A 21,920-nucleotide genomic window follows, 5' to 3' on the forward strand; every position below is an offset into this window, starting at 1 on the left:
CACCCATTCACTCACTCATTCATTCACCCATTCACTCACTCATTCATTCATTCACCCATTCACTCACTCATTCATTCACCCATTCATTCACCCATTCATTCACCCATTCACTCACTCATTCACCCATTCACTCACTCATTCATTTATTCACCCATTCACTCATTCATTCATTCATTCACCCATTCACTCACTCATTCATTCATTCATTCACCCATTCACTCACTCATTCACCCATTCACTCACTCATTCATTCATTCACCCATTCACTCACTCATTCACCCATTCACTCACCCATTCACTCACTCATTCATTCATTCACCCATTCACTCACTCATTCACCCATTCACTCACTCATTCATTCATTCATTCACCCATTCACTCACTCATTCACCCATTCACTCACTCATTCATTCATTCACCCATTCACTCACTCATTCATTCATTCATTCACCCATTCACTCACTCATTCATTCATTCACCCATTCACTCACTCATTCATTCATTCATTCATTCACCCATTCACTCACTCATTCACCCACCCATTCACTCACTCATTCACCCATTCACTCATTCATTCATTCACACATTCACTCACTCATTCATTCATTCATTCACCCATTCACTCACTCATTCATTCATTCACCCATTCACTCACTCATTCATTCATTCACCCATTCACTCACTCATTCATTCATTCATTCACCCATTCACTCACTCATTCACCCATTCACTCACTCATTCATTCATTCACCCATTCACTCACTCATTCACCCATTCACTCACTCATTCATTCACCCATTCACTCACTCATTCATTCATTCATTCATTCACTCATTCATTCACCCATTCATTCATTCATTCATTCATTCACCCATTCACTCACTCATTCATTCATTCATTCATTCACTCATTCATTCACCCATTCATTCATTCACTCACTCATTCACCCATTCACTCATTCATTCATTCACACATTCACTCACTCATTCATTCATTCATTCACCCATTCACTCACTCATTCATTCATTCACCCATTCACTCACTCATTCATTCATTCACCCATTCACTCACTCATTCATTCATTCATTCACCCATTCACTCACTCATTCACCCATTCACTCACTCATTCATTCATTCACCCATTCACTCACTCATTCACCCATTCACTCACTCATTCATTCACCCATTCACTCACTCATTCATTCATTCATTCATTCACCCATTCACTCACTCATTCATTCACCCATTCACTCACTCATTCATTCACCCATTCATTCATTCATTCATTCATTCACCCATTCACTCACTCATTCATTCATTCATTCATTCACCCATTCACTCACTCATTCACCCATTCACTCACTCATTCATTCATTCACCCATTCACTCACTCATTCATTCATTCATTCATTCACCCATTCACTCACTCATTCACCCACCCATTAACTCACTCATTCACCCATTCACTCACTCATTCACCCATTCACTCACTCATTCATTCATTCACCCATTCACTCACTCATTCATGCATTCATTCATTCACCCATTCACTCACTCATTCACCCATTCACTCACTCATTCACCCACCCATTCACTCACTCATTCACCCATTCACTCACTCATTCACCCATTCACTCACTCATTCACCCACCCATTCACTCACTCATTCACCCATTCACTCACTCATTCACCCATTCACTCACTCATTCACCCATTCACTCACTCATTCACCCACCCATTCACTCACTCATTCACCCATTCACTCACTCATTCACCCATTCACTCACTCATTCACCCATTCACTCACTCATTCATTGATGATCGCTGGATGATGATGCGGGTAATGGCGAAGAAGGTGCAGGTGTGGGCCAAGGAGGATGCTGGGAAATGTAGACGAAGACTAACAGATGATGGTGACAGTGACAATAGGTAAATATAGTAAAAAAGAACATGGGTACATTTTTTTGCAATTGAGATTTATTCATAATCTGTAAGCTGAATAAATAAGCTTTCCATTGATGTAGTTTGTTAGGATAGGACAATATTTGGCGGAGGTACAAGTATTAGAAAATCTGGAATCTGAGGATGCAAACTAATCGAAACATTGAGAAAATCGCCTTTAAAGTTGTCCATTTATGTTCGCGATTGTGCTGCATTCACTCACAAAAACACATGTTTCATATCTTTAGGGAATAAAACATTTATTTTTGTGAGTGAGTTGAAGAGGAGCAAGGTCAAGGACACCGTCAACCAGGCCGAACAAGAAGTGCTGGGCCGGACCGTGGCCAGAAGTGCGGACGGGCGATGGACGCGGGCCGTGACCGGATGGCTGCCACTTGACATTAAAAGACCGACTGGCCGCCCCATAACCCGATGGCGAAGACAAGACATCGGCAGAAACTGGGTCTGGCCGTACAGATGTTGGTCATATCACCCATCCATATTCTGTGCTAGATAGCAGAAAAGGTTCCCACAGTTTTACAGACAGTATGAATCTGTTAATGGTGTTCACCACAAGTAATAGACAACATTGTAACCTGGTTAGAACTAAGTATATAAATGGCTGCTATTTTGCATAAGTGTATTTGTAATTGCCAGCAAGACAGAAAGAAAGAAAGAAAGAAAGAGGGCAGAGATAAGGTTAGGAATGTAAGGTCAGTAGGCCTGTGTGGTTTCTTCATTCATCTACACCTGCACTGGATGGCCAATTTCAAAATACTGTATTTGTATGTAAATACATTTTTCCTCACAGTATTTTGTATTTTTATTTTACATTATGTTTCTATGTGTTTATGCCCATCTCTGTTTATACAGCAACATATATGTGAATGTAGCAGATTGGGGATTTCCCTCCATCACTCCCCCTGGTGGAGAACGGGGATAATCCCATAGGCTCAGCTGTGTCAGACACTGGCTGGTTAATCGTTATCATGATTTCACTTATAATAAAAGCTAGACGCACAAGTAGCGGAGCTTGTGTTTAGCCGTTTCTGGCTACCCCCTTGCGTTCCCTTTTTCTACCTTTTCCTGATGAAGTTGTGTAGTTTGGGTCACTTATTTGTCCAGTCTCGGTCGCTGCAGTGCAGTGAGGGCATGTTGCAGCATGCGGGCGTTGTTCTGGGCCGTGCCTATCGGCTAGCGGCGTGCTTCTGGCTCGGTGTTAGCGCATCTGTGATCAGCAGGACACACGGACCCAGACTACGCTGCTGTTTTTGTCTCCCTTATAAATTTGCTGTGTTTTGTGAATATATATATTTTTATGGATCTGTAATATAAGTGCTGTGGGTTCTCCCTGGGACATCTGTATTTGGTGTAGTGTTAAACACACTTGAGTGTGGATTTGTAGTGTGGGACACTAGTGTAGTGAGTGATTACTTACAAGGTGTGTCAGGGATTCTTTCTCCTGTTAGTGTCTTCGATTAACCCCCAGTCTTTATTTATTTCCTCTTTGTTTGTCTTTCTTTTTTATCTATTTAAAATGCCTTCTTTTTTGTATTGACATATATTTAGGTAATTAAGAGGTAAATGTCTGGAAGGTATTTATTAGTCAATGTGGTGTTTCTCAATTGTTTTTTAATTGTCAGAACTGTCTCAGTCCTCTTTGTGAAGAACGAACCTGTGTTATCTGAGTATATCCTTGTCGGGTTGGCCTGGTGTGTAGAGATAAGGAGGACTCAAATGCAGTGATGAGAAGTGAAAAGTTTATTAATAGTTTGTTAACTTCGTGAACAATATTAAGTGACACAGTAAACAAATGTTAAGCCTCTCCGATTGGTGGTTCCCGGAGGAATTATGACCTGTTCCTGTATCTACGTCTGCCCATTGCGTCCCTGCGTTACCAAGCCTGAGTCTTCTTCTGCCTGCTTCCACTCAGACCCGCACTACTATCTTCTACTATTGTGTTAATAAATTCTACTGTTCACTCGCAACTGAATCCTTTTGACTGTTTCCTTCTGAGTTCTGACAGAACCCATCTGTAAGGACTGATGTTCCTGCTAAAACAAAGCTCACCCTGCAATAAAGCCATAAAACGCACCCTGGACAGCAGATAGCAGAGACAGAGCACAGGACATGGTCCTGCCCAAACTTATCTCCTTGTCCCCTTGTTTGACTTCAACTCATCCCCCCTCTCCCTCCTCAAGGCACTGAAAGTTCACTAAGAATGTCTATATATCACATATGATGTATCTTGTGAATCTATTGTTTTTCATTTTCATGTTTGGTATCATTTTAAGTGTCTCAGTGCGATTGGTAAAATGGTCTTAATCTGGTTTAATGAGAAAGATTGAGAACTTAGGAGAATCCTGTTCTTTCTCCCGAAACCAGGTGCTACCCCCTGATTGACCCAAAACAACTCTAAACAATATTGGAATAACCCTACACTCACACACCACTGTATGTCTCTGTCAGGAATGCATTGCTTACTTTTAATGAGTCAGCTTTTTCAATGAACCAGAGAGAGACTTTGAGAAGAAGGATAAGGGCACGGTCTCCATGCTACACTAATAGTAATTGAAGCGAATCAATCAAAACTAACTTTAGCTGGAGAATAACTTTATTAAAGAACCGCTATAAAGCCAAAACAATCTCTGTTACCTTAAATTATACGCTCATCTCTGTAAAGCTGCTTTGAAACAATCTACATTGTTAAAAGCACTATATAAATGAAGATGACTTGACTTGACTAGTAGCTTTCCTCTGTGTACACAAATCCATAGAAAGTACAATTTTGCCTGTATTATTGGTGTCCCCTTCAAAAATTGCTCTTGAGGAATGTTACGTTAATTGTCCCCCCCAACATTTAGATGAAATTGATGCCCCTGATTACACACACACGCACACACACACACACACACACACACACACACACACAGCGCAGCGAGTTCTGACTCTGATCCAAAAGGAGTGACTGTGGAAATAAAACAGGAATCTCCCACAGACCAGCTCAGAAACATCAGGATGGAGACGCACAGCTGGATTCTCTTCATATGGGGTCAGAGGTTTATTTATAACATATAGATCATCCGTAAAGTTAATAATGCTACGGTTTTCTTGTAGTGTTTGTGTCAGTCTTCAGTCATTGTTTTCTAAAAGAGCCCGATCTGTGAACCGACCGAGAAGCTAACGGTATAAACTGTGAGTGTATAACACTGATTTTACACTGATATAACCAGGGTAAAAACAAACAGTGTGCCTCTGTGATGCAGTTCAGTGTCCCGGGAGAGATTCAGTCGTACTGGCGGCTCTTATTTAAACTCTCTTCTGCGGAGAGATATTGAAACTAAAACTAAAGCTTGCCTCGTACTCCAAATGTGTCAGAACGTTGTTCGTCTTAATACAATACACAATACAGAGCAACTACACGACATCTGTCCCTTCTGCAAGATGTTCAGCAAAGATAACATTCATTTATCACTTTATTCTGAGACATTCGAGCATTTGTGGTCTGTCTTTTGGAGACGTATAGACTTTTGCCCTCATCTAAACAGAAAGCACAGAAGTTACTACTAAACATTACTATACACTATCAAGAAAACAACAACAAATAAAAATTCTATTTTGTATTTTTACATTAACAATGTAATTAAAAGTTCTAGTTATTAACATGAAATATATTTCCCATCAGGTTAGTGTTAAGTTTTCAGATGGGCATGAGGCTGAGCAAATACTATAATGTGTTCAGCTTCGTCAAAATAATAAAGAAAGCAAAGGATGCAGCAAGAAATTGTAGACCCCCTCAAAGCGGTGGAGCGCATGGTCTGTGCTAGCTGAGTTTATCTAATGCAACTTGTGTGATGCTGGGTTTTCTTCAGTTAGCAGTTCTTTATTCTTAAGTGCTTTGTCCTAATCACGATATATATGCAATAGTGTCGGTAAATGCAAAAAGACTGTTTGAATATGAACCGTGTCTGTGTGTGTGTGTGAATGAATGAACAGCACAGAGGTTTACTCCAGCTGTAAACAACAAACATGTTATTTTTACATGAACACATCTACTAGTTTAGCTTTTACCAAACTATATTGCTATACTGAGATGAGTAAAAATTGACTGAAATATGTTGAAATAAAATGTCTTTGTATAAGCAACGTATTAAACTGCAAATTAACATTTATATGCAAATATATCATAAAAATGATATGTTACAGACGAAATATAAATGTTTAGACAATATTTTGTTGATTAGTTTTGGGTAGATTATAAAGTTTTTCAAAATAAGCTTTTGTTTGCCAATTTCTGCGATATGAAAAATGGAGGATAACAAGAGTCAAGTCTTCACTCTGTAACGGTGGTGACCACCCTGGCACAAAAAGTTTTTCAAAGAAATAATATATTCTTTCTGTTTGGGCGCCACTCTGTAACGGTGGTGACCACCCTGGCACAAAAAGTTTTTCAAAGAAATAATATATTCTCCTCTCGGGTCCCATGAATCACTCTGTAACGGTGGTGACCACCCTGGCACAAAAAGTTTTTCAAAGAAATAATATATTCTTTCTGTTCGGGCGCCAGCCAGGAATTTCCTGATCTCTGCGATGTGATATTTTGTTAAAAATAAAGTAGGTATATTGAATTATCAACTAAGATGTTATTATAGTGTTTGTTCCAATATTCAAACTAATGAATCCTTATCTTTGAAATACGTATGATAAAATTAATGTATACTTTTTAAAAAGAAAGATTACACTTGAAATATTGTTAAAATTGTAATTGTTGTTGATTTATATGTGAAAATTGTTTAATAAAATGGTAGATGTAAGTAACATCTTAATAGGTCTATATAAACCTTCTCGTTGAATTATTTATTATAGTTTTTTATTAGTGACACATTTGGGGAGAGGATATATTCCAAAACTTTCTGAAAATACAATATGAGAATTAACTGCATAGTTACTAGAAATGTTTACCTTGGATATTATGCAATTTGCATGCATTCAAAATAAGTCCTCACATTCTTTACTTCTGGTACTCTCAGTGACACACCTGACTGAAAGGCTCATTATGCGACTCATTATGCGGCTCATTATGCGGGTCATTATGCAACTCATTATGCGACTCATTATGCGGGTCATTGTCTTCTCAGGTGTGAATCATGCTCCCATGCATATTGTCTTTCCAAACAAAATGTGTCTTACAAAGTTTAACGACATCCATTAGTCAAAAGTCTTGTGGACACATATTTAGTATGTGTTGTGTGGCCTTATTTCAGAAACTTTTAGTTTTTAGTTTTTTCAATAACCACGCATAAACATTATTCTCTCAAAAATACAAACATGTACATACATGTTGATCACATATTATGGTAGCCCTATTTGTGCTAAATAGAGTGTAATTACACCTTTGCCATTCATATGTTTATAAGCAACTGAAAAAACCACAAATGTCAGGGCATGTCAGAACATCTCAAGGACCCCAAAAACACCTTAGACCTCAGAGGGTTAATGAGTGTCCATGACAACTAACGACTGGTGGGAAACTAGGAACAATGGAAACATAGGAACCAGGTGAGTGATGAATGCAAAAACTAAAAGTCCATGCAAACGAACTTAAACACACAGATCGTGACAGAACACCCTCTTCTGGGAAGGCACATCCTCACGCCGTGATGGATAGTTGGAGGGAAGATGGGTGGGGGGTCAGGAGGTGGACAAGGAACTTTCAAGGCACACAAGATCCCAGAGCGACCCAGGAGATGGTCATGATGGAGGCAACCTACGGCGGTAGTGATGAGGGAGGAGCCAAGGTAGTCCCTTAAGCAAGAGTGACTGAGGTGACGCAGGGAGATGGTGAGGCCCAGGCTACGTCTGATGGACAGAGAGACCCGGTGACAGTGACGGCCACGGAGACCAAGGTGGAGTCCAGGCGATGACTGGCCGAGGTGGAACCAAGGGGCCAAGGACTAAGGTAACACCTGTGTGAGTGAGGACCTCGGTGTAGCCTGAGGCGTGGAGGGATGGAGTGTAGCAGACAGCCCGGAAGTCCGTTGCAATGATGGGGCGATTGTGGATGAGTTTATTAACACTGATTAGTCCTGCTGACTTCAACATTCACATGAGTCTCTGTACATGAACATGGTAAAATCAAAAATCAAACACCTTGGAAATGACAGGTATGTACTATGTTTCAGGAATGGCACAAAGGTGTGTGACTGTTCAAGTCTGTCTTTAGATCAGTGTGTTCAATAATGTGTTTTTTGTCCTTTGTTATGTATCTTTGGATTATGTTGTGTTGTAAATAAATCCAAACAATCAAAAAGCCATTCTTTTAATCTCTCCACATTCTTTGTTCTAGTTCCCTCACAGTCCCACCTGATAGGGCCATTATGGGAGGGTCTTTGTCTTCCCAGGTGTGAAAACATCAATATTCATGATGATGCACGCCTCTTCACACGCCTCATTCATGATGATGCACGCTTTCTTACACAAAACACATCTTACAAATTTTAAATCAATATATTGTCTTCTCTGAATGAGCAGTCAGGGTGATTTTCACATAGTTTTGGAACAAATATTCTAGGCTACGTGATACAATTTTCAAAAGTCTTGTGAAGAAATAATCAGTATGGGATTCATGACCTTATTTAAGTGACAATTTTTTTTTTCACAGACCACGCATAAATGTCATTATCTCAAAACTACAAACTTTTACACACATGCTGCTGATATATTATTGTAGCAGAGTTTGTGCTGAATACATTGTAATCAGACTTTAGCCATAAAAATGTCACAAGTAACAGAAATAAGCACAAATGTCAGAGCATGTCAGAACACCTCCAGGCCCAGAAACCACCTCAGTTCCCCGAGGGTTAAGGCTGATCGCAAAGAAAAGTGTGCTTTCTCCATTACAGAGGACCACTTTTTTAGGGCTGTGTGGGATTCGACGACGATGCATGCACGTCTGTCTCCTGCTCTTAGCAGTTCAATCCTCACAGCCATGAGCAAGATAAAGCTAGGCCAGACACTCAGTTTGGAGACTCTTAGGTCTAATGTCAGCTGTGTCAAATGAGATACCTTTTGGCCTGCTGTACATGAGACCTTTGCAGTGGTGGCTCAAGACCAAGGGGTTTCCCTGAGGGGCAACCCATTCCACATAATCAAAGTTATATGCAGGTGCTCCGTACTTTGGTTATGTGAAAGAAGCCTTGGTTCTTGTCCCAGGGTCCTGTACTGGGAGCTCCTTTTCATCGCCTAACACTTAAGACAGATGCTTCCCTCAGGGGTTGGGGAGCGATCATGGAAGGTCGTTCAGCTCGGGGTCTGTGGAGGGGTCATCATCTCTCTTGGCACTTAATTTACTGGTGATGATGGCTCAGGCTCTACATCCCTAGGCACCAAATTCAGGGAGCAGACATCCTGTCGAGGCAGCAGCTGAGGCCCAGTGAATGGAGACTCTACCCAGAAGTGGCGGAGCTCATATGGAGGGAATATACTGTAGCAAGGCAGAAGTGCATCTATTTGAGTCTCAGTAAACAACACACTGAGCTGATCTGGATGATCTGGTTCTCCCTGTCACATCCAGCCCCTTTGGGATCGATGGGTGCCCGTAGTGAAAATTGTTTATACATATTTTAAAAGCCTTCCTGAAATAAATTAGTATTCATTTAATTTACTAAAGTAATCAATAGTGAGACACTTATTTGTGTAAAAAGCACTAATGACTTGTTTAAGGACTTGACCACTAAGGACTTGCAACTTGACTTGGACTTGCCTATCTTGACTCGAGACTTGACTTGGACTTGAATGCAAATACTCTAGACTTACTTAGACACACACACACACAGACACACACACACACACACACACACACACACACACACACACCTACACACACACACACACACACACACACACACACAAACGGATATTCCACATACTTCTATTGTTTTCATTTCCATGCAGAAGCAAGCAGTTTCCGTTTCAGTTTCCTGTGAATGGGCGAGGCCATAGAAAACATTCAAATACCTATACAGAACAGTGTGTTGGAAGTGCAGTCACTACAAACCAGTGTGTTTATGATAACAATTAAATAAAAATAATATGATATCAAATACCAGTTCAGCAAACCAGACAGCTAAAATAAATATATATATATAATAATAATTTTTTTTTTTTTTTTTAATCAAGTTTTTACAAATGAGGATGCCCTTAAACTTAGGTTTTGTCAGGTTTAGCTCAAATGTGTCATAAAAATAATATCAAGTAGGTACACACACACACACATACACACACTGACAGATTTTCCAGAATAAGGCTGGTTTGTGCTGGTGAAACTGGTCATCTGCTCATGACCTGCAGCAGAACACACTCAAACCAGTGCAGATGATTGAGGTCTTCAGGGGAAACCAGCTCTGGAGTCTCTGTGACTGAGCCACTTCAGGTCCGGACAGATGGAAGAGAAGTGGCACAAACACAGAGACTCCAGAGCTTGTGTTTCTGAGGAGGTTAATCGAGCCACAGGTGCTGCTGATGCTCAGACACTAAACCAGAGAGGATTACTGATGCTCTGCTGGCCATCCTTCAAGAACTGGATAGATCCGGAGTGAAAAAAGGGCTCAGAAAATCTCTCTCATGTCTAGGCCCCTTCCTCTTTAAAGGTGGTATCAGTGATTTCAGGCCCAACATTTTTTTGATCACATTCATCTAATCTTTCCTAACGATCCGCTAGCTGCTCGCCCCATAAGCATGCCGTCAAAAAACTGCGTCTCTGTAGGCAGCCTAGGCTCTGAGATCTGCACACAAAAACAAATGGTTTCACCAACCACTCAAAACCAAAATAAATAGTGTTCCAACCAATCACCGACAGGGGGAGGGTGTTGTGAGGTTTAGAGCCAGCTTCTTCTTCAGCTCCGACTTCGCGTGCAGCCGTGCACGAGCACAAAACCTCACAACACCCTCCCCCTGTCGGTGATTGGTTGGAACACTATTTATTTTGGTTTTGAGTGGTTGGTGAAACCATTTGCAGGCCTAGGCTGCCTACAGAGTCACGTTTTTTTGACGGCATGCTTATGGGGCGGGCAGCTAACGGATCGTTAGGAAAGATTAGATGAATGTGATCTTGTTTTTTTGGGCCTGAAATCATTGATACAACCTTTAAACTGTTGCAATAGAAACTAAGTGCAATACCAAACTATTTATGGTTATATTTATGTAACAATACGCAAGCCCTTCTTAGTCCATTCCTTGCATACTGTATGTAAATACATATTTGTCTATTGTGGTTATATACATATCATATTTTGCATCTTATGGAATGACAGACAGACAGGAAGCTTTAGCTTTAGCTTTTAACTAGCTTTAGCTTTAGCTCACTTTAGCTTTTAACTTTTTAAGTGAATCTTTAAGAAACAGTCTCACAAGCGTCTCCTGATGTCTCAACAGTCTCTCTCGCTTCTCCAGCGTCTCTTTCAGAGGCCTTCAATATCGACACTGAACATCCCCTGAGATTTAACGGCACGGCAGAAGATTTCTTTGGTTACAGCGTTTATCAGTCAGAGTTTGAAAACAGGAAACAGTGAGTGAAACACACACACACACACAAACACACACACACACACTGGTTGCTAGGGTGTTCTACATGTTTTTTCTGAGGGTCTGATTGATTGTGAGGGTGTTTTTGGCAGGATCATCGTTGGAGCCCCATTAAAAGGAAACTCAACGGGTGAAATGTACAGTTGCACAGTAGATCTGCAGTCCTGCACACCACTGCTCTGGACAGGTATCACCGTCACACACAATTTCTGTCACGATCACCGTCACACACACTATCTGTCATGACCACCACCGTCACACACACTATCTGTCACGAACACCACCATCACACACACACTATCTGTCATGACCACCATCACACACACTATATGTCATGATCACCACCGTCATACACACTATCTGTCATGACCACTGTCACACACACTATCTGTCATGATCACCGTCACACACACTATCTGTCATGATCACCGTCACACATACTATCTGTCACAATCTCCATCACACACACCATCTGTCATGATCACCACCGTCACACACACTATCTGTCACGAACACCACCGTCACACACACACTATCTGTCATGACCACCATCACACACACTATATGTCATGATCACCACCGTCATACACACTATCTGTCATGACCACTGCCGTCACACACACTATCTGTCACGATCACTGTCACACACACTATCTGTCATGACCACCACCGTCACACACACTATCTGTCACGAACACCACCGTCACACACACACTATCTGTCATGACCACCATCACACACACTATATGTCATGATCACCACCGTCATACACACTATCTGTCATGACCACTGTCACACACACTATCTGTCATGATCACCGTCACACACACTATCTGTCATGATCACCGTCACACATACTATCTGTCACAATCTCCATCACACACACCATCTGTCATGATCACCACCGTCACACACACTATCTGTCACGAACACCACCGTCACACACACACTATCTGTCATGACCACCATCACACACACTATATGTCATGATCACCACCGTCATACACACTATCTGTCATGATCACCGTCACACACACTATCTGTCATGACCACCGTCACACACACTATCTGTCATGATCACCACCGTCATACACACTATCTGTCATGACCACCGTCACACACACTATCTGTCATGACCACCGTCACACATACTATCTGTCATGATCACCACCGTCACACACACTATCTGTCATGATCACCACCGTCACACACACTATCTGTCATGATCACCGTCACACACACTATCTGTCATGATAACCGTCACACACACTATCTGTCATGATCACCGTCACACACACTATCTGTCACGATCTCCGTCACACACACTATCTGTCATGACCACCGTCACACACACTAACTGTCATGATCTCCGTCACACACACTATCTGTCACGAACACCACCGTCACACACACACTATCTGTCATGACCACCATCACACACACTATATGTCATGATCACCACCGTCATACACACTATCTGTCATGATCACCATCACACACACTATCTGTCATGACCACCGTCACACACACTATCTGTCATGATCACCACCGTCATACACACTATCTGTCATGACCACCGTCACACACACTATCTGTCATGATCACCACCGTCACACACACTATCTGTCATGATCACCACCGTCACACACACTATCTGTCATGATCACCGTCACACACACTATCTGTCATGATAACCGTCACACACACTATCTGTCATGATCACCGTCACACACACTATCTGTCACGATCTCCGTCACACACACTATCTGTCATGACCACCGTCACACACACTAACTGTCATGATCTCCGTCACACACACTATCTGTCACGAACACCACCGTCACACACACACTATCTGTCATGACCACCATCACACACACTATATGTCATGATCACCACCGTCATACACACTATCTGTCATGATCACCATCACACACACTATCTGTCATGACCACCGTCACACACACTATCTGTCACGATCACCACCGTCATACACACTATCTGTCATGACCACCGTCACACACACTATCTGTCATGACCACCGTCACACACACTATCTGTCATGATCACCACCGTCACACACACTATCTGTCATGATCACCACCGTCACACACACTATCTTTCATGATCACCGTCACACACACTATCTGTCATGATAACCGTCACACACACTATCTGTCATGATCACCGTCACACACACTATCTGTCACGATCTCCGTCACACACACTATCTGTCATGATCACCGTCACACACACTATCTGTCACGATCTCCGTCACACACACTATCTGTCATGATCACCGTCACACACACTATCTGTCATGACCACCGTCACACACACTATCTGTCACGATCACCGTCACACACACACTATCTGTCACGATCTCCGTCACACACACTATCTGTCATGATCACCGTCACACACACTATCTGTCATGATCACCGTCACACACATTGATCACCGTCACACACACTATCTGTCATGATCACCGTCACCGTCACACACACTATCTGTCATGACCACCGTCACACACACTATCTGTCACGATCACCTCCGTCATACACACTATCTGTCATGACCACCGTCACACACACTATCTGTCATGACCACCGTCACACACACTATCTGTCATGATCACCACCGTCACACACACTATCTGTCATGATCACCACCGTCACACACACTATCTTTCATGATCACCGTCACACACACTATCTGTCATGATAACCGTCACACACACTATCTGTCATGATCACCGTCACACACACTATCTGTCACGATCTCCGTCACACACACTATCTGTCATGATCACCGTCACACACACTATCTGTCACGATCTCCGTCACACACACTATCTGTCATGATCACCGACACACACACTATCTGTCATGACCACCGTCACACACACTATCTGTCACGATCACCGTCACACACACACTATCTGTCACGATCTCCGTCACACACACTATCTGTCATGATCACCGTCACACACACTATCTGTCATGATCACCGTCACACACATTGATCACCGTCACACACACTATCTGTCATGATCACCGTCACCGTCACACACACTATCTGTCATGATCACCGTCACACACACTATCTGTCATAACCATCACACACACTATCTGTCATGATCACCGTCACACACACTATCTGTCACGATCTCCATCACACACACTATCTGTCATGATCACTGTCACACACACTATCTGTCATGACCACCGTCACACACACTAACTGTCATGATCACCGTCACACACACTATCGTCACGATCTCCGTCACACACACTATCTGTCACGATCACCGTCACACACACTATCTGTCACGATCACCGTCACACACACTATCTGTCATGATCACCATCACACACACTATCTGTCACGATCACCGTCACACACACTAACTGTCATGATCACCACCGTCACACACACTATCTGTCACGATCACCGTCACACACACTAACTGTCATGATCACCACCGTCACACACACTATCTGTCACGATCTCCGTCACACACACTATCTGTCACGATCACCATCACACACACTATCTGTCATGATCACCGTCACACACACTATCTGTCACGATCACCGTCACACACACTATCTGTCATGATCACCGTCACACACATTGATCACCGTCACATACACTATCTGTCACGATCACCGTCACCGTCACACACACTATGTGTCGGCCTTTCGATGTTGGCCATGGATTCAGGGAACGACGATTAACTATTTTGCACGCACTCCACTTCAAAAGCTTTATTTCTTTAACATTTCTAAATTAAGTTCATAATTTCAATAAATGAAAAATCCAAACAAAGTTAGCGAAGTGGTCAAAAAACTGTAAGTAACCACCTTTCCCAAATCCAATCATTAGTTCCCTTTCAGTCGAGAACGTCAGACGTAGTCGACTTCGACTGAATGGGATCACGCTAGGGAGCCTGTCTTCTTCGAGTACTATTGAACGAGCCAATGCAAATTGTCGTGCGTGATTCGCATTACACACTCCGCCCCCGCGGCACGGGTATAAATACAGAAGTGGATGCATGCACTAGTTGCTTTTTGCTCCATATCTGAAGAGTATTGTTGTATATAACGAGCGAATGTGTCGGTGTTCTTCTAGGAAGACTCTCCTGGTGTCGATGTTCTTCTAGGAAGACTGTGCTGGTGATTTCTACAGCGCGAGTGCAGCGGTGGTCGCGAGCTTTTGAGCTCTCAACTGCTTTTTTAACAGCATCAAATTTCTATGTTTGTTGACGGCGGGTTAGAGGAAGAAAAAGTGAGTGCTTCACTGTTTCAGTTCAGTGTTCAGTGTTGCCGCGGTCATTCCCCTGTGTGCTCCGGCACTGGTGATGGGTCCCATTACCTGAAAGAGCAACATGGGTGCGTTTGCGTCTTTTTCAAGATGCTATTCCACCTGTGCGTTTCTAGATGCGATCGTTCCCTGTCCCCCCAAATGGACGGTCACAATGGTTGTATCACGTGTTCGCACAGCCACGTCTGTTGCCTCTCCAGACTCGTCCCTCCACCAGTTGTTTCTTCTCCTGTCTGAGTGGATATCCCTCGACACAGAAAGAACTCTGGCCACAGCTGGCCCTGGGGTCCCCGCAGAAATGTGTTCCCCAGTGAGCCTTCTTGCACTACGGTGCTAAAATCAGGAAGAGATGGAGCAGGTCTTGCTAGTTGCCCCTCATAGCCCCAACCGACCTCTCCTCTCAACAGCCTTCCTGACTCCTTCCTCTGAGTACATTCTCAGGGATGGGGCACGACGGCACCCACGTCTAGACCTTGGAGAGTTCCAGGTCTGGTTCTACAAAGAACGGGATGCAGAGGTTCTGGTTACTACCGCAAGTTTCAAGTTTGAATTTATTTATATAGCACATTTAAAATTTCATGACAACACACATTCATGACAAAAGCTTAAGAAAAAAAAAAAGGATTTAAGTGAAGATTTAAAAGCAGTTAAAGATTGAGCTGCTCTGATGTAAACCGGAAGGCTGTTCCACAGCCTAGGGCCGGCAATAGCAAAGACTCTATACTCCTCTATTCAGAGTAGCTCGGACAAATAGCTCTGTGCCAGATTATTTAAGGATTTAAAAACAAGGAGAAGAATTTTAAACTCAATTCTAAAATGCACAGATAGCCAATGCAGCGATTTTAAGATAGGAGAAACATGATCAAATTTACGTTTTCTTTTGAGGAACTTTGCAGCAGCATTCTGTACTAATTGAAGACGTGCAATAGAGTATTTGGAGATGCCATAGTAGAGAGAGTTGCAATAATCCAACCGCGATGTAATGAGCACATGGACAGCAATCTCTAAGGTTTTCTCAGAAAGAGAGGATTTGATCTTAGAGAGAAGACGTAGCTGGAAAAAACAACAACTAATCACCACATTTATTTGTTTATCAAATTTGAGGTTCTGATCCCAGAAAACACCTAAGTTCTTAATGCATGATGAAGTAGAAGGAGAAAGGTAATCCAGGTCAATGTTAAGTTATCCACGCTGCTCAATTGAGGAGTGCAGCATAGCTGTAGCGAAAGTTGTTGGTTACAAAAGCATTTTGTCAGCATCAAGAATGAACAGTGCAGTTGTTTTGTTCTTAGATGATGTGAACAAAGTAAATGAGATCGTTGCAAATGGAATTGTGATTAATGATTCTTACTCACCGGTAATGCCTTTGATGCAACCGGCGAAAAAGATCTTGTTGTCAAATGTTCCACCTTTCATAATAGATGAAGTGATTCAGAGAGAATTGGCCAGACATGGACAAATTGTTTCACAGTTTAAAAAAAATTGCCTTAAACTGTAAATTCTTTCCGAAGACAAGGGTACATGATTTTAAACAGTGAGAGCGCGGAGTTAAATCTTGCAATAAAGTTTAGGCTTGATGAGTTTGATTATGTGATTTACGCCACATCGGAAACAATGAAATGTTTCGAGTGTGGACAAGGAGGGCATCTTGCCCGTGCGTGTCCAGAGAATGTAGAACACAAAGCTACATTAAGTGATATTGAAAGAGAGGGACAGAAAGATAAGGAGGAAAATGAAAATCAGTTTGGTTATTTTTGGAAAAAATGTTAAGGATAGGAAGTAATCGTTTGATTCTCTACAGCAATGGTGGGATAATGCAAAAATAGAAATACAGCAATTTGCAAGAGACAGAGAATGTACTAAAGTTCTCAAAAATAAAAAGAAATTTTGGATGATTTGTTGGGTGTTAAAGCTCAGGGTGCTCTGGTACGCTCACACTTTCAAAGTGTAGCGCAGATGGATGGCCCAGCCAAGTTCTTTTTTGGACTTGAAAAGAAAAATGGACAAAATGGAAATATACATTCTTTGACATCTGAATCTGGCATGGAAATTATAAATCGTAAGGAAATAAGGAAAAGAGCGGTTGATTTTTATTCAGAGCTGTATAAGAGTGAACACATAGAGGTGAAATATATAGCCAGTGAGTTTTATGTGGGTCTACCTAAAGTTCCAGATGGAGCTAATGTTGAACTGGAGAAACCTTTCATGAAAGGTGAATTGTATGATGCCCTAAAGAGTATGGAGTGCGGGAAAGCTCCGGGGATCGACGGTATTCCTGTAGAGTTTTATAGATCCCTCTGGGCAGTACTCGGGGAGGATCTTCAAGAAGTGCTTAATGACAGCTTGACCAGAGGGTCGCTGCCTACAAGCTGCCGGAGAGCAGTGATCACCCTTCTGCCGAAGAAAGGGGACCTCAGAAACATCAAGAACTGGCGACCTGTGTCACTCTTATGCTCGGATATGAAGATCTTATCCAAACCCTTAGCGATTAGATTAAGAGATGTGATTGGTGGGGTCATCCATGTAGACCAGACATACTGTGTACCCAATCGGTCTATTTTTGACAATATTCATTTGAATAGACACATTTTGGACATCTCTGGATCATTGGGGTTAAACTTTGGTCTTATTTCCTTAGACCAAGAAAAAGCTTTTGACTGGGTTGAGCATAACTACCTCTGGCAGACTCAAGGAGAGTTTGGTTTCAGTCCAGGTTTTATCAAAATGATTGGGTGTTATATGTAAACATTGAGAGTGTACTTAAAATCAATGGAGGGTTGAGTTTTAGGATCACAAGAGATATAAGGCAAGGGTGTGCACTATCGGGTATGTTGCATGCTTTAGCTATTGAACCACTGTTATTAAGAATTAGAGCAAGTACTGATGGTTGGAGTATAACGCAATCTGAGTGTAAAATCAAGTTATCGGCGTATGCCGACGAAATTATTGTCATGGGATTGGTTTGGGATTGGACTCTACTTTGTTTTTAATGGACTCTAGCAAGATTCAACTGAATGGACTGACCCCTTTTTTTAAAGGGATCTTTAGAGTATGGAGCCTTTATAAAGGAGAAGAGGGGTTTCTGAGTCTTTGCATTGGTTACTAGAAGAACCGACTGTGTGTGGAGCTAGATTTGATGTATCAAGGGAAATTGCATGGGGTTTAGATGTCATGTGTACATCAAGAAAAGTTCAGCTTTATCATCTAATAGTTGCTGGGGGTCCTGAGTTAAATAACTCACAAGGGGTAGTCTCTTGTTTAAGTTTAAAATCTGAAAGGTTAGCAGGGAAACTGCTGGATGTTTTAAAACAGAAACTGACAGTAGAAGAAAAGTCTCTCCTTTCGAGTTACGGTGAAGGAAAGGTGTTTCCGAATAAGAAGATCCTTTTCCAGAGTTATACATTACTCCTGATCTTAAAGGAGCTAACGGGGAGATGTTGGAGAACATAGAAGACTTAAGCATTCATGAGGCTGACAGGAAAAATTGTATAGAATTTGTGTCAAGGTTTTAAATAAGAAAACATTAAATGGAAGAGTAGATACAGTTTGGAGAGACAAACTAGGTTTGGATCCGAATGTAAAACCTGTGTGGAGAATTTTGTATAAACCCCCTTTAGAAAAGAGAGTGGGGGATCTCCAGTGGAGAATCTTACACAGTGCAGTTGCTGTTAACTCTTTTGTGAGTGTAATTAACCCAAATGTATGTTATGTGTGTCCTTTTTGTGAAAAAAGGGAGACAATTTTTCATTGTTTTATGGAGTGTACAAGATTGGGTTATTTTTTTTACTTTCTTAAATTGTTGTTTAGCAGTTTAAATTAAGTTTTTTCTGTTCAGAGTTTTATTCTTGGCTATCGATATGCAGCAAAAAACAGAATAAAAGCAAAATGGGAATATATTTAAGTAGGAGGAACAAAATTGAAGGGTCAGAAGGATGTGAAGTTATATCTATTTAAAAAAACAGGATAAATCAAGAGTGTGGATTGATCCCCTCATCTCTCTCTCTCTCTCTCTCTCTCTCTCTCTCTCTCTCTCTCTCTCTCTCTCTCTCTCTGTCTCTCTCTCTCTCTCTCTCTCTCTCTCTCTCTCTCTCTCTCTCTGTTACGCGCCACATGCACGAACATCGAGAGCGACACCCGTTAAAATGGATGACGCCCGGAGTTCAATCTCCTGCTCCCATAAACACAACGGCACACAGCCAAGATATCAAGAAAAGTGGTTTATTTGTTTACAAAAGGGTCTTTGCTGTTCTTTAAAAAAAGTATGTCACTGAGAGGTTTTTCAGTCGGCCAAAAAAACAAAAACAAAAAAAAGGGAGTCTCTAACTAAGTTTTAAACCCTCTTACCTGGAATAAAAACTATAAATAAAATACATTGTTCTTAACTCCCTTACTGACCAGTAAACAGGAGAAAATAATGTTAAAGAAAAAGGGCCTCTTGTCTCTCTCAGGGATTTATTTTACAAAGATAAGAGGAGTAAGCTAAATACAATTACCGGCCTATACCGCTACAACAGTTAAAGCTCCTCTATAGGTAAGTTCACATGAGCTGGGGCGCAGCGCAGCTCTCACTGATGAACAGACAGCACGAATCTCACTCTAGATTTACAACTCGTTTTGGGCAGCAGTCGTACACACACGCTCTACCATGCAAGCAGGAGGGTGAACTCGACGAAGAGACGGTTCACTCTGCTTTTATACACACGCTGACACGCTGAGTGGCTTCAGCCGCACCCACTTAGCAGCTGCACCTGTTGCACTCAAATGAGCGGGGAGAGAGAGAAGAACACAACAAGACACATGCATACACTCACATGTGATACAACAATCATTAAACGACATTTACGTTCTGACACGTAACACTCTCTCTCTCTCTCTCTGGTGATGATTGACAGGCTCAGAGAGCGTTCGGTTCTTCGGCATGTCTTCTGCTGTGTCGTCTGATGCTGTCGGACGCTTGACTGTAAGTTCAACTGCTTCCTTCATTAGTCACTTCAGTGTTTGACTTCTCATCACTGTCTCTGCTGTACTTGTGTCCATTGAAGAAGGAATGTTCTCTGCCTCCTCATTTTAGCACTGGAGTCTTTGCTTCATCTTGTGTGTGATTTGATCCTCCTGTTGTCTCAGATATTGTGTCTCTTTCTCAGAGCTGCAGTCCGTATCTTCCTCATGAGTGTGACGGAAACTCGTATCTGAACGGCGTCTGCGTCCAGTTCAACAGCCGTTTACAGGCCGTCTCAAACTTTACCGTCGCTTACCAAGGTCTGACGAGTCTGACACAGAAACCAGCGGATAACCACACTTTTAGCACTGAATGCAGTTTAACTATTTCAGGCTTTAATACTGTACACCATGTGTTGGGGTCTTAGTAACATTCCAGTTGGTGTTTATTGACAACTCAATTAAAGACTAAAGACATGATTAAAGGCATTATGTTAAATACTTGGGAAAAATATGGATTTATTGGCCATCTTGTCAATAATTTATGGTTTGATTGCTAAAAGAAGTTGGCGTAACAGATTTCCATATCTTGTGGTATTTCTGCAGAATGCACGAAGAGAGAAGTCAATCTGGTGTTTCTCTTTGACGGATCTAAAAGTTTGAAGTTAAACGATTTTGAAATGAACAAAAAATTTATTTTAGATGTTATGAAAAAACTTTCAAACTCATCCATAAAGGTAAATCAACCCAGCACTATTAATGTGGAAATATAGACATGTAATGGTCTCTGGTCTGCTAATGATGTTAACGGCACGTGTGCTTGTTGTTTGTCCTTCTGTGGGTCAGTTTGCTGCTGTCCAGTTTGCAACTACATTCAGAACTGTGTTTGACTTCAACGACTATAAGGACGGCTCCGCTAAAGACAAACTCATGAAAGAGCCACACATGAACAAACTCACAAACACACACGGAGCAATCGACTATGTCTTGTGAGTGAAACCTTCATATGCTTATGAATGTTCACTGAATTTACACTTCAAATGTAACATCTTGAAATGCACATAAATGAAAATTAAAGATGGCTCTTTCTGTAGATTTGCTCTTTTGTTCTGGTTTATCTCATTCTTTGAATA

General features: G+C 41.8%; 1 protein-coding gene across 1 annotated transcript in view; it reads left to right on the forward strand.

Annotated features, from left to right (window-relative positions):
* Positions 1-4,886: 4,886 nt before the first annotated feature.
* Positions 4,887-21,920, forward strand: part of LOC307154769 (integrin alpha-M-like) — a gene marked incomplete at its 3' end in the record, with an annotated part of 79,544 nt that continues 62,510 nt past the window's right edge. The window contains exons 1-7 of the mRNA XM_079864856.1: positions 4,887-4,993; positions 11,374-11,506; positions 11,616-11,710; positions 20,742-20,809; positions 20,994-21,108; positions 21,394-21,524; positions 21,634-21,776. Of these exons, the coding sequence (XP_079720982.1) occupies positions 4,960-4,993; positions 11,374-11,506; positions 11,616-11,710; positions 20,742-20,809; positions 20,994-21,108; positions 21,394-21,524; positions 21,634-21,776 (719 nt within the window). The 5' untranslated portion in view covers positions 4,887-4,959. The remainder of the gene's footprint in view (positions 4,994-11,373; positions 11,507-11,615; positions 11,711-20,741; positions 20,810-20,993; positions 21,109-21,393; positions 21,525-21,633; positions 21,777-21,920) is intronic.

Source organism: Squalius cephalus (genome assembly GCF_949319135.1).
Source record: "Squalius cephalus genome assembly, chromosome: 2".
Taxonomy (NCBI): domain Eukaryota; kingdom Metazoa; phylum Chordata; class Actinopteri; order Cypriniformes; family Leuciscidae; genus Squalius; species Squalius cephalus.